The sequence below is a fragment of the Bos javanicus genome, chromosome 11, assembly GCF_032452875.1.
Source record: "Bos javanicus breed banteng chromosome 11, ARS-OSU_banteng_1.0, whole genome shotgun sequence".
In the NCBI taxonomy this organism is placed as follows: domain Eukaryota; kingdom Metazoa; phylum Chordata; class Mammalia; order Artiodactyla; family Bovidae; genus Bos; species Bos javanicus.
In genome coordinates this window covers 1,545,388-1,559,941 of record NC_083878.1, presented here as the reverse complement: position 1 = coordinate 1,559,941, position 14,554 = coordinate 1,545,388, and the positions used below count along the sequence as shown (strand labels likewise).

Here is a 14,554-nt window from a genome sequence, read left to right as displayed (position 1 = left end):
GAGTTGGACACAACTGAAGCGACTTAGCAGCAGCAGCTTCTTTTGTTACATTAACTTGCATGTTATCTCATTAATTTTTGCCTTCTCTCCAATTCTATTATAAACATTTAAGTTTTAATGTCCATAATGATTTATTTGGCCCATGAATTGGCTGAGTGGGTTTTTTTTTTTTAAATTTCCTAATGTCTAACATTTAAAGATACTAATAGCTAAACTTTTTAAAATTCTTACTATGTGCCAGCCACCAATCTTCACATTTTACTTATATTAACTTATGTTATCCTCCCAACATCTTCACAAAGTAGGACCATTATGACTCCAATATGACGTATGTGAAAAATGAGAATACATAGAGAGTTTAAGCAATTTGTCTAAGATCACAGAGCTCCTGAGTTGGCAGAATCAAGATTTAAACTGAGACAGTTTGGCTACAAAGTATAACCACTGTACATATTGTCTTCCTTTTAGTGACTCTTTGATTCTCATTTTGTTGTCATTATAATAATTATTATTATGTTGCTTTTCCCCTTAATTCCATTGTAGTCAGAGAAAATGGCCAGTGTGATACAGATTATTTTTTTAATTTATTTTTTTATTGAAGGACAATTGCTTTATAGAATTTTGTTGTTTTCTATCAAACCTCAGCGTGAATCAGCCATAGGTATACAAATTTAGTATGAGCTACTTTGTGACCTATAGTATGGCCAGTTTCCATGTGATCTTCAAAGGAAGATGCATTCCTTAATGAGCTAGAGGGTTTTTAATGTGACCAATCAATCAAGCTGATTAGTGGCATTATCCCAGTTTTCCCTGTTCTTACTGAGGTTTTGATCTGTCTGATCTGTCAGTGACTGTGTGGGCTAAACTCTTCCACGGTTGGTGGTAGATTTGTTGACATCTCCTTGTGTTCGTACCAATTTTGGCCTCATTCTTTTGAAGTTGTGAAATTGTGCTCTTAGATGTTTACAGATTTAGAATTGTCCTATTTTCCTAGTGAATTTAATCTTCAGTTTCTTGCAGTGACTCTCTTTAGCTTTACTAATGCCTTAAAGTGTATTTTGCCCAGTTTTAATTTGAGGGTAACGGCTTCTGTTTGGTTGGTCTTTATGTGTAACATGCTTTTACTCAGCCTTTCTGTCTTAGTGTGTTGCATTTATTTTTTTTTTTAGATTTTATTATTTTTTTATTTTTTAACTTTACAATATTATATTGGTTTTACAACACTTATCTGGCTTTTAGATTTTGTTTACTCTGACAACCTCATTTTTATCTGTTTAGTCTAAATGATTGTTGTCATTGCTGGTGTATCCGAGTTAATTTCTTCTATCTTACTCTTTGCTTTCTATTTTGCTGTGTCTTACCTCTGTTTGTTGGGGTTTCTTACTTCCTTTCAGATTTATTGTTATCCCCCAACCCCCATCCCAACCTTTCCATTCTTCTCTCTTCCAGTTTCCATTCTACGATGTTCCTTTTTTTGGACCGTACCATCCCTGGTCAGGAAAACAGGGACTGAACCCGTCCCCTTGCCCTGGAAGCGTGGAGTCGTAACCACTGGACTGCCGGGGAGGCCCTGTTGTATTCATTCTGTGTTCACTGTAGCAGCTGGAGTATGTACTTTAACATACAAAGTCTAAAATTAACCATTATTTTCCCATTCTCCCCAAAATATGAGAGCTTCAGTTGTTTTCACGAATCAGTTCCCATGTTCTATAGCGTCCTTGTCCATTACTTTACTAGTGTGTTTTTTTAATCCCAGGCATTAGCTATCATATTTATTATTATACGGAATCAGGATTTCTCTAGAACTACCACTTTTTTTTTTTTTTAACCAATTTCTTTGCTCACAATTCATTCTTGCTTTTTTTTTTGGTCATTTTCCTTGTTCATGGAGTACTTTCTTCAGAATAGTGTGGGTCTTTGACCGTAAACCTAATTTTCTTTGTCTAAATGTGTCTCTATTTCAATCTCAGCCTTGAAAGGTGAAGCACTGTTCAGGATAGAATTCATGGGTGACAGTTCTTTTCTCTCAGCATTTGAAGTTTTTACTGTTATTCTGGATTCTCTTGTTGCTGAGCAATCAGTTGTGTGTCTAATTATAATTTTTCACGGCTGTCTCTTTTTTTCTCTTTGCTTCTTTAAAGATTTTTATTTTATTTTGTGATGATCTATGGTTTCACTGTAATGTATCTAAGTATGAATTTGTTACCTTATTTCCCTTATTTGGGGTCATGTGTGTTTGCTGAATATGTAGATTTGTGTCTCTTGACAGTTTTGGACAATTTTAGGCCACTGTGCTTTTTTGAATATTTGTTTTTGTTTGTTTACTTCTTTACTGGGCTGTGCCAGGTCTTGGTTGTGGCATGTGGGATCTAGCTTCCCGACCAGGGATGGAACCTGGTCCCCCTGCGCTGGGAGCACAGAGTCTCAGCCACCGGACCACCAGGGAAGTCCCAGGCCGTTGTCGTTTTCAATATCGTCTCTGTGTTCTTATATCACCCTCTTGGTGTAGCAGCTAATGCCTACTCCCTCTGAAGTTTTGCTTCTGTTTATTGTTATCTATCTCTTCTGATTGTCCTTGTCTTGCTCTTACATTTTGTGATGCTAGACTTTTGGAGCTTTATCTCCGTAAGTTCTTTCCAGGCAGAAGGGATCTGCATTAATCTCTGCCAGACGACTGGAGACCACAACCCGCTTGAACTGGTGTGTAGCTTTGTCTCTGTCTTTGTAGTTTTGAGGGCCTCATAGAGGGTACGGATTCTGGCCCTAGACTCCTGTGAATGCAGGCCAGGGTCAGAATTCTAAGCAGAGATGTTTCTCTCTCCACCCACAGCCAGAGCTGGGACTAGCAAATTTCCTCCTTATCTTCTTGAGTGAGGAGTGATGTTTTCTCACTTAATCCCTGGTGGACATCGTTTTCCCAGAGGACTGTGTTTATACAGGTGTCTTTATTTTATTTTTTGACTTTAATTTTCTTTTTAAAATTTTTATTTTTTCTTAATTGGAGGATAATTGCTTTACAATATTGTGTTGGTTTCTGCCTTACATGTACATGAATCAGTGATAGGCACACATATGTCCCCTCCCTCTTGAGCCTCCCTCCCCCTTCCCACCCCAGCCCTCTAGGTTGTCACAGAGCACCAGGTTGGAGCTCCCTGTGTCACAGCAAATTCCCACTGGCTGTCTGTTTTACATGTGGTGGTGTGCATGTTTCAATGCTGCTCTCCCCATTCGTCCCCCTCTCCTTCCCCCACTGTGTCCACAGTCTGCTCTCCATGTCTGCATCTCCACCGCTGCCCTGCAGATAGATTCATCAGTGCCATCCTTCTAGATTTCACATATGTGCATTAATGTACGACATTTCTTTTCCTCTCTCTGACTTACTTCACTCTGTATAATAGGTTCTACGTTTATACACCTGATTAGAACTGACTCAAATGCATTCCTTTTTGTGACTGAGTAATATTCCATTCTGTATATGTACCACAACCTCTTTATCCATTCATCTGTGGATGGACATCTATGTTGCTTCCATATCCTAGCTATTATACAGATTTCTTTATATATAACTTCTCACTTGGTCTCATCACCTGCTACCCATTTAGGTTTCATGCTTTCTTATTGAGTTCAGCTTTTGAGTATTTCTCTTTATCAGTTTGATATGCATCAAAGTGATTTTTAAAAAATATTTTATCAAGCATATTTTCAGTGGTTCTACTGGTGATTTAATTTTTAGTTAAAGACTGTCTCATCTGCCGTATTGCCAGGGATAGATGTCCCAAGCAAATTTGGTTCTCCTTCTGAGTCATGCCTGCGTGCTTATTGAACTGTGTTGGGCCAGTCGCCGTTGACTCCCTAAGACTCTGTCCAGAGGATCCTTCTGAGTCCCCACCTGCCTGAGCTCCCAGCAGCCTTTGCCCTGGCCCACCTCTCTCTGCTGAACACAGCATTCTCCCAAGCTGTCAGGACACCATGCTCTCAACTTCCTTTCTGCTTCTTTGTTTTCTTAGTCTGCTCTGCTGGTTTTCTTCTCCATGACCTCAGAATGTTAGCATTTTCCATCACATGAGCCTGAGTCCTCTCTTCTCTGTGAGGTTAGTGTGTGCATGCTAAGTCGCTTCAGTGGGGTCCAGCTCTTTGTAACCCTGTGGACTGCAACCCACCAGGCTCCTCTGTTCATGGGATTCTCCAGGCAAGAATACTGGAGTGGATTGCCATTTCCTCCTCCAGGGCATCTTCCCAACTCAGGGATCAAACCGGTATCTCTTTCGTCTCCTGCGTTGGCAGAAGGGTCCTTTACCACTAGCCCACCTGGGAAGCCCCTGTGTAGTTAGACTCTTGATAATTCTGTTCCTTCCATTGGTTTTGAAGAGTTATGTAATGAGGACGCTATGCCTCCATCCCAGACATCTATTTACATCTTCAGAGTCTTGTATCTAACCTTCATTTTGACCAGGCCCCTTGGGTGTCTCACTGATTCTCACAGCTAACATTTATAGATATGAACATTTGATCTTTTCCTGTAAACATACTCCCTGCAGGACGCTCAGCTTGGTAAACACCACACTGTACACCTCCCATTCATGTGACCTGGGCTTTCTCTTTCTCACAAACACACACACGCAGCTCATCCAAGCCCATCTCCCTCTAACTCCAGACCACCCAGGTCTCCCATCTTGACCAACTAGTCCAACCCTTTCTCTCTTGTCTCCTGTGGGCTGTGATCACTTGGCAGACAGAGCCGTCTTTTAAAAATCACAAGTCATCTTATCCCAAAGAATACAATTATCTTATGATTTTACATTGCACCTAACTTAACATGTTCAGTTAAACGAATGTCCAAGATGCCTCCTGAGGTGCTGAGTCACTTGACACCTGTCTCCAACCTTATCTCTGGGGCACTCTCCTCCCCGCACACCACCTCCAGTCCAGCCTTCTTTCCAGTCCTGAACATTCTGTGCTCATTCCTGGCCACAGGGTGTTTTCACATGCTCTTCTTTCACCTGGAGTAAGCTGTCTCCATTTCTGGCTTGGCTGATCTCTTTATGGCTCCAAGTTAAACAAGCCCTGAAAATTTTCTCTGGCATCTTTGTTAGAAGAGGTCCTTCCTGTTTATTCTTTCTTCATGGAATGCAGATCTTTTTCTTTCTGGCGCTTACCTCAGAGGATTTTTTTTTTTTTAATTATTGGAGTATAATTGCATCACTGACTCAATGGACCTGAGTTTGAGCAAACTCCAGGAGATGGTGAAGGACAAAGAAGCCTGACGTGCTGCAGTCCATGGGGTTGCAAAGAGTTGGGCATGACAGAATGACTGAACAACAGCAATGATTGCTTTACAGTGTGGTGTTAGTTTCTGCTGTACAGTGAAGTGGACCCGCTGGATGCGTGCATCCCCCACACCCCACCCCTCCAGGCCACCCCCGAGCGCCACGCGGAGCCCCCTGTGCTGTGCAGCAGTTTCCCACCAGCTGTGTTACACCTGGTCGTGTGTATATGTCAGTGCTGGTCTCCCAGTTCGTCCCACCCTCTCGCCCACACATCTGTTCCCTGCATCTGCATTTCTGTTCCTGTCCTGCAAGTAGGTTCATATGTGCCATTTTTCTAGATTCCACATGTATGTGTTAATATATGCTCTGTGTTTTTCTGACTTCCTTCGCTGTGTATGACAGACTCTAGGTCCAGCCACATCTCTACAGATGAGCCAGGTTTGCTCCTTTTTATGGCTGAGTAGCAGTCCACTGTGTGTATGCCTAATACCACACCTTCTCTAGCCATTTATCCCACCACAGATTGTTTAGTCACCTGTTTTCTTTGCCTGCTTGGCCGGTGCCTGTCTTCTGAGGACAGGACTGTGTCTGCCGTCTGCAGTGTGTGGCACAGTGCCTGCAGTGCAAACCCCGAGCGAACGTTCGGTGATGGGACCCACAGGTGAATTCCCTCGCAGTTCATAGGCCCTGAGAGTTCAGGGTCATTCCAGAGTGCACGGGGCAGGGCAGGATGACTTGTCACTGCCTGCGTCAGAGCATCCACTGTCTGCTGGGCTGTCCGGAGATGCCGCCCTGATCACAGCTGTCACAGGAAAGGCGACAGTGACACACACACACCCGTCACCCACACACGTGGGTTCTGTTCCATGCCAGGTGGCACAGATGTGTGGTTATTGTTCAGTCACCCAGTCACGCCTGACTCTTTGCAACCCCATGGACTGCGACACACCAGGCTTCCCTGTCCTTCACTGTCTCCTGGACTTTGCTCAAGCTCATGTCTGTTGAATCAATGATGCCATCCTACCATCTCATCCTCTGTCGCCCCCTTCTCCTCTTGCCCTCACTCTTTCCCAGCATCAGGGTCTTTTCTAAGAGATATGTTGGTGTAAAATTGACACAAGAAGTCCCTCCTGGATGGTCTCTCTACTTTCCACTGACCCTCCTTTAGCCAAAAAGATAAGACTGATCTTATCTTCTTCTTCTAAAAATGAACAAAATGTACCCTCCATGGGTTTAAAGGGTTGGGTGGGGGAAAGAAAGCCTGTTTCTAATTTTGTTCTGATATACTTATTCAACGTAATCATATACTAAAAAAAAAAAAAAATCAGAGATGTGAAAAGCAGCAGGAACATATTAAACTTTTCAGTGTACAAAGTTGAAACCATAAAATATGTTTTGTGGGGCCCTCACTGAAATGGGACACAACCTTAATGACTTTCACAATTACTTGCTCGGAGGCCGATGTAACCCAGAAGGCAAGGCTACAGTAACGCGTCTACCCAGCCTGCTCTTTCCTCCCAGATCCTGGCCCCTGTGTCCCCTGAGGATGCTGTTGGCTTGGGGAGCACGTAGTTTAGAGTTCCTTCTGTCTAGTCCACATTTCTCTCTTTATTCACAGTGAAGTAAGCTAATGGAAAATATTATTCACTTTTTGGGGGCATTCAACCTCTTTCTCCCCTCATTCCCCCTTGTTTTTCTCATCTCCCCGGTCCCCAACCTGAAATGTATAAGCCAAGGCCCCTGCTTAGAAGAGTCCAAGGTGGAAGAGAAGAAAAATGATGGAAGCAACCATTTCATTTTATAATGAAAACCCAAGGTGCTAGGGAGTGCCTTGAGAGGATGGCGGAGAGAATTTCCTGAGACTCCAGGGGATCTGTTCCCATCAGAGCAACAGTTCATGTCGATTTCCCCCTGGTGGAGAACAAGCAGGATTCGAGAGAATGCTGCACACACACGGGCAGATGCACACGTCCTGCGCACACAGACACTGCTCAGGCTGCTGTAACAAAACTTAAGCAACAGAAATGTACTGTCCCACAATTCTGGAGGCTGAATGCCCTGATCCAGGTGTTGGCAGCGTTGGTTTCTCCCAAGGCCTCTCTCTTGGCCTGTGGTGATGGTTTCATTGCTCAGTCGTGTCCGACTCTTTGCGACCCCATGGACTGTGGCCCGCCAGGCTCCTCTGTCCATGGGATTTCCCGAGCGAGAACACTGAAGTGGGTTGCCATTCCTTTCTCTAGGGATCTTCCCAACCCAAGGATTGAACCCAGATCTCCTGCACTGCAGGCGGATTCCTTACCAGCTGAGCCGCCCGGGGAGCCCTGTATTGACCATCTTCTCCTCCGTTTGTCCTCACATGCTCTTCCCTCTGAGTGTCTGTGTCCCAGGGTCTCTACTTTTTTTCTCTTTCTTTATTTCTTAAATTATGAAAGTATGATGATGCATTTACAGGAGACTTGGAAAATACAGAGCATGTAGTTCCATTATACATTGCAATTATTTTTTAAGTAGATAAATTACAATTTTTTCATTGGAATTTCAAAATCAAACTCTCAAAAATTAATAGAATGAATATACAGAAAAGCAGAAGAATGTAGTAGACCTGAAAAGCACCATGAACCAATTCAACAGAATTAAGATTTATACAGTTTTCACACAATAGCGGGATTGTTGTTGTTCAGTTGTTAAGTCATGTCCAGCTCTTTGCGGCCCCATGGACTGCAGCACACCAGGCTTCCCTGTCCTCCACCATCTCCTGGAGCTTGCTTAAACTCATGTCCATTGAGTCGGTGATGCCATCCAACCATCTCACCCTCTGCCACCCCTTCTCCTGTTGCCTTCAGTATTTCTCAGGATCAGAGTCTTTTCCAATGAGCTGACTCTTCACATCAGGTGGCCAGAGTATTGAAGCTTCAGCTTCAGCATCAGTTGATACAAATTCCTAACGTCTCTTCTGATAAGGACACCTGTTATCATGGGTTAGGACCCATCCCCATTACTTCATTTAACCTTGATTACCTTTTCACAGGTCTTATCACCAAATACAGTCACATTAGAGGTCCTGAGGGTTAGGATGTCAATGTAGGAACTCCCGGGGACACAGACACACACACACACCCACACTCAGGCACATGCTCTCTATAATGTTGTGATAGGGCCTCTCCAGAGTGAAGTTTTAGATTTGACTTGAGATGCACTGGAGGCTGAAGTTTCAGGCCTGTGGTGGAGAGATGCCCAATGTGACAGGCAGGGTGGGAACTCAGTCCGTTCCCCAGCCAGGCTTCAACCACGGATGCATCGGGAGCCTAGAACTGTGGGTCATGTGCGGTCCTCTGGCCGAGTGGGCCTCTTTGGTTCCCCAGTTAAGGCTGAGACCATTTTGAGGCTTAGAAAAATGAAACAGAATCCCAGCAGGGCATGAGGGAGCCCTGTGGCTGAAAGATGAGGGGAAATGTCTCAGGCAGGGGTAGGAGTGCAGAGCAGGCAGTACAGCCCGGGTCACTTTGCTAGAATACTTCGTATTCTCTAGGAAGCACCAAGGAGGAAGCCAGGCCCCTCCATCCTGGGCCCCAGGGATGCGCTCCTCCTCCGGGCAGAAGCGGGGCTCATGGGTGTTGGCTCTGGGGAGGATGGGCTGTGGGAGGGGACAGTGTGAGGTGTCATGACGCCCTGGGAAGTCCCTGCTCTGCCCCTCTCAGGCTATTCTAAGGAGACTAGATCATAGCTCCGCCCTGGTGGTTTCAGGAGCTTGGTGGTGATGAGCTGGCCATGGTGCCGCCTCGCATGTGGTTAGCCTTTGGGTTTTCTCTCCACTGCTTCATTTCAGTTGTCCACCAGCTCTTTGAGGGCTGTGAGCCCTGTCACCTTGGCTCAGCGAGGACCCTGGAGAGTCTTAAATGATCTGAGTCATAGTCACACAGTTTTACTCAATTTTCAAATGAAGAGAGGCATTTAAAGCTGAGTTTCAGCATCAATTTCAAATCAATTATCTGAGTCTCAAATCAGTTATAATGTGTGAGAAGAACTAACACAGGAACATGAGGCATCTTTATGTTATGGAATTCCAGTGCCCGTTCTGTGAGAGTCGGTGGGATTCTGTGCCGGTTTGCTGCCTTTCAAGTGGACCATGGTCTGGTCATTGGAAAGCCCCGATTGGCCTGGTTTCCAGGGCAGAGTGTGAACAGTTCAAACGTGTCAGAACTATAGAGCTCCTGTTCCTCCCTCCCCTGCTGGAAGAGACCAGAGCTCAATGCTCAAGGGAAAAGTACTTTGTTTCTTCAAAATTATTGTTTTAAGCCTTTAGCAGGTGTGCTTCTTATGTATAATGGCCTCTTCCCAGGTCCCGAGGTGGTATACACTATGTTCGTCTTTTCGGCACCAGAACTTGATAGGTTATTCAGGAATATAGCCCTCCAGGCCCACTCCCTTCATCTGTAAAATAGAGTAACGCCCACCTCACAGGGCTGTCGAGAGGAAGAAAAGGATTACGTGACATCATAAATGAAGTTGGGTCAGGCACCCAGCGAGGTATCTGGCTGGTGGCGGGTACTTCACAAATGGTAGAACGATGACGGTGAAAGTTGACTCAGCTACTCCCTGGCCAGGGACAGTCTCCGGCCTGATCACACTCAGGCGGAACCCGATCTCCTGTGGTTTGCCTGAGGGGTAGGAGTGGGGTTTCCCTTGTACCTATGATGGGATGGGGAGGCCCAGCTTCTCCAGACTGGAAATGCTACTGATTTATTTATGCATAAATACCACCGTGGTGCTAGCAGTAAAGAACCCGCTTGCCAGTGCAGGAGACTTAAGAGACATGGGTTCAATCCCTGAGTCGGGAAGATCCCCTGGAGGAGGGCATGACACCCCACTCCAGTATTCTTGCCTGGAGAATCCCAAGGACAGAGGAGCCTGGTGGGCTATAGTCCGTAAGATAGCACAGAGTCGGACACGACTGAAGTGACTTAGCGCGCGCGCACACACAATCATTTTACCTTTATGAAAGTAGTCAGAGTTAAAGAGGCCCTTGCTTCTGTAAACTAAGATTGTGCAGAAGGCCTGCTCGGACTGCACTGAAGCTGAGGGGAACCAGCAGAGGGAGGGAAGCATCAAAGGATGGCTCTTGGGGCAGGAAGCAGGGATGCTTCGCGTGGGCATCAGGAACCCAGAGTGCCCCCTTCTTGCCCACTTTTGTCATTCAAGTGACCATTTTCATAAATGAAGTGGCTCCCCCAGGAAAAAGCGTCCCAAGTGGTTCAGCGGTAAAGAATCTGCCTACCAATGAAAGAGATGCAGGAGACGCAGGTTCGATCTCTGGGTGGGAAGTAGGAAATGGCAACCCGCTCCAGAAAATTGCCTGGGAAATCCCATGGGTGAAGGAGCCTGGTGGGCTACAGTCCATGGGGTTGCAAAGAGTTGGACATGACTGAGCACACACACATCCCAAAGATAACGGGTACCATGAGTTTGGAATACACAGCTGTCCCAGGGAGCGCCCTCTGTAACTCTCCCTGGCCCACGTGGCTTGAAGATTCCAACAGAGGCTGAAGCTGGTCATTCCCTAGCAGAGCCAAGGTGCACATACTCCCAGGACAGGCGGCGCGACAGCTGCCTCTGGTGTAACTTACGTGGCTGGACTGATCTATCTGGAAGCAGATTTTGAGAGAGGGAAGGATCTTGAGAGCTAAGGGGGAGAACAATGAGCGGGAAGGAGGGCATAGGGGCGATGAGAAGGTGATGGGCCCAAGGCCAAACACGGGCAGCTGTGCTCCCTCCGCTTCTGGCCTGGGGCTGGTCCACTTTCTCACGGGCAGCTGGTTCTCCCAGGGTGTGTGCACAAACACTTCAGAACTTTGGAAAGGAGCAGCAGGCTTCTGCCCTTTAAACAAGGATTTCAGGAAGTGAGAAAAGAAAAAAAGAAGAAGAAACGGGCTGGAAACAGTATATATTCAGGATACAGAGTATTTAAGGACATTAAGGGACAGAATGGCAATTTAGGATTTTTACGACGTCTCCCAAGAATCATAGGTAGCTTTGCTAATTCTTTTCTGCTTTATTATTTTTTTAATTTCTTGGAATGCAGTTGCTGTGCAATGTTGTGTTAGTTTCTGCAGTACAGCAAAGAGAATCAGCTATGTGTGTACATATGTCCCCTCTTTTTTGGATTCCCTTCCCATTTAGGTCACCACAGAGCACTGAGTAGTTCTCTGAGCCATATAGCAGGTTCCCATTGGTCACCTATTTTATACGTAGTACCAGTAGTTGGGTTGGGTCGGGGGAGGCATCGTTCACCTGCATTTTGTGGGATATAATCATGAATTTGTTGTTTAGTTGCTAAGTTGTGTCTGACTCTTGCGACTCCATGGACTGTAGCCCGCCAGGCTCCTCTGTCCATGGGATTTCCTGGAGAAGAGTACTGGAGTGGGTTGCCATTTCCTTCTCCAGGGGATCTTCTTGACCCAGGGATTGAACCTGAGTCTCCTGTACTGGCAGGTGGATTCTTTACCACTGAGACACCAGGGAAGCCCACCTTGATTTGGAATAGAAAAGCTAGCATAATTTGTTGAAATATTTTGGAAAAATGTGACATGACTGTTTTTAGATGTTTTTGCTGCTAATGAAGACCACATCGCAAATAATATTTATGGACCAAAAGCTAATGGGATGGGTCAAAATTCTTAGAATAGTTATTCTGGATAGGAGAAATAAAGATATTTTCTTTTTTTTATATAATTGTCTGTATGTTTTTAATTTGAAAGAAAATGTTAGTCCTTTATAGTGATGGGACTGCAAATGTAAAAATTGTCTTTTTTTCCTCTTTTTTGCAATAGGGTTACATGATGGAAAATCAAATCTCAGGCTTAAAATGTGACACAGATGTATTTGTCACTTTTGAAGGTGACAATGTCGTCATGCTGCAGGTAAGACTTGGGAAATGTTTATTCTTATTAAACAGTGAAAATTTCAAGATCAAGCGTTATCCAGAAATCTGAAGCTCTTCCTATGTCGTATCTTCATCTGAAGTCTTTGATTGGCAGGTGGTTTTCCATTAGGCACTCGATTTTTGCAGTAGTTGAATGGGGAAAGGGATTAAGTAATTTATTTCCTAGCTGATTTTTGATGTTGAAAGGTATCTTTTTTGGCTTAAGAATGTTACATCTTGTGAGTGTAGAGTCATATATCTTCTACCTGGGAGGCTATTCCCAAAGACTTTGTAAGTGCCCAGAAGGCAACCACACTTCCCAAGTGACTCAGTGGTAAAGAATCTGCTGGCCAATGCCGAAGCCTCAGGAAACGTGAGTTCAATCCCTGGGTCAGGAAGATTCCACTGGAGAAGGAAATGGCAACCCACTCCAGTATTCTTGCCAAGATAATCCCATGGACAGAGAAGCCTGGGGGGCTACCATCCATGGGGCTGCAAAGAGTCTGACATGACTGATCACGTGTGCACCCAGAAGATAAACAGGCAAAAGATAGGAAGAGCCAGTGTACAAAAGGAGGGCAATTGATCAGCCACGTAAGTGATCAGAGAAACAACTTTGGGGCCTCTGCAGTACTGATCTCTTTCATATCTCCAGTTGCCTCATGTTTAAGAGTATGTTCACATCCCACTGTTGGTCAGAACAAAAGGAATTTCTTCCATGTTACTCTTGGCCATATGTAATTCTACTTCTGGGACTTCATCTAAACTTATAATCCAAACTGCAGAAAACTTTTGGTCACAAACATTCTCATTAGTGCATTATTTATTACAGCAATAATATTGGAAACTAAATTTTCAACAATAGGAAAATGATTAGGTAAATCATGTTCTGGCCAATCAATGGGGAATTCTATAGCCTTTAAAACTGTACTTATAAAGAGTTTATTACGGAAATTTAAAATGTATGATATGCTAAGTAAAAATGATATAAGACTGTATATAGAATGGGATTCCAGTTAGGTGTTTTTAAAGATTAAGTATAGGGACTTTGGGTTTTGCTAAGATATAATGGCCCCATTCCTCCCAGGGCTTTCCTCTTAACAGTTAAACACCCTGCACAGAATGCAGTGAACAAGCATAGGGAGATTCTTTTTGAAAAATTTTTATTGGAGTGTAGTTGATTTAAGTGTTGGGATAGTTTCAGATGTACAACAAACAGAATCAGTCATACATATTTCTACTCTTTTCCTGGGTTGGGAAGATCCCCTGGAGAAGGAAATGGCAATCCACTCCAGTATTCTTGCCTGGAGAATCCCACGGACAGAGGAGTCTTGCAAGCTATAGTTTATGCGGTCACAAGAGTCAGACACATCTTAGTGACTAAATCACCACCACTCTTTTTTCTGGATTCTTTTCCCATAAAGGCCATTACAGAGTATTGAGTAGAGTTCTCTATACTCTACAGTAGGTCCTTATTAGTATCTGTTTTATACAGAGTAGTGTGTGTGTCTCAATCCCAATCTTCCAATTTGTCCCTCTCCCTCTTGCCCCTCGGTAACCATAAGTGTATTTTTTTACATCTGTAACTCTATTTCTGTTTTGTAGACAAGTTCATTTGTAGCCTACTTTTAGATTCCACGTATAAGCAGTATCATATGATGTTTGTCTTTCTGTGTCTGAGGTCTATTCATGTGCTGCAAATGGCATTATTTTGTTCTTCTTTATGGCTGAATACGGAAAAGGCAATGGCGCCCTACTCCAGTACTCTTGCCTGGAAAATCCCATGGACAGAGGAGCCTGGTGGGCTGTAGTCCATGAGGTTACTAAGAGTCGGACATGACTGAGCTGCTTCACTTTCACTTTTCACTTTCATGCATTGGAGAAGGAAATGGCAACCCACTCCAGTGTTCTTGCCTGGAGAATCCCAGGGACAGGGGATCCTGGTGGGCTGCTGTCTCTGGGGTTGCACAGAGTCGGACACGACTGAAGCGACTTAGCAGCAGCAGCAGCATGGCTGGATAATATGTCATTGTATAAAGTGGGAACAAAGAAGGTAGGCTGCTCAGTGACCTAGGGACTGGGGAAGACAATGAAGTAAGTTCTCTGGATTTCCTTATTGCCTCCCGTAAATCCTGGACAGAATATACATATCCTAAATCTCTAACTGGCACAAACAGAATATGCTTCAAGTAAAGCCTGTGCATCCAGTCAAAGGATGCGGAAGACGGTAGCCTCACAATAGAAAACCTTACAGGCAACACTCCCTCTCCACCAGTTACACGCAACAGAAAATCCAGACCAACACACACACACCCCCCAGCTTCACCAGGGCCTGGCAGGAACTGATCTTCCTCCTAACCTCCAGTCT

At 44.5% G+C, this 14,554-nt stretch overlaps 1 protein-coding gene across 4 annotated transcripts in view; it reads left to right on the top strand.

The window, feature by feature from the left end:
- Positions 1-14,554, top strand: part of ACOXL (acyl-CoA oxidase like) — a 330,642-nt gene that overhangs the window by 200,286 nt on the left and 115,802 nt on the right. For all 4 annotated transcript variants that reach the window (XM_061431434.1, XM_061431436.1, XM_061431435.1 and 1 more), the window contains exon 13: positions 12,095-12,184. In XM_061431434.1, the coding sequence (XP_061287418.1) occupies positions 12,095-12,184 (90 nt within the window). The remainder of the gene's footprint in view (positions 1-12,094; positions 12,185-14,554) is intronic.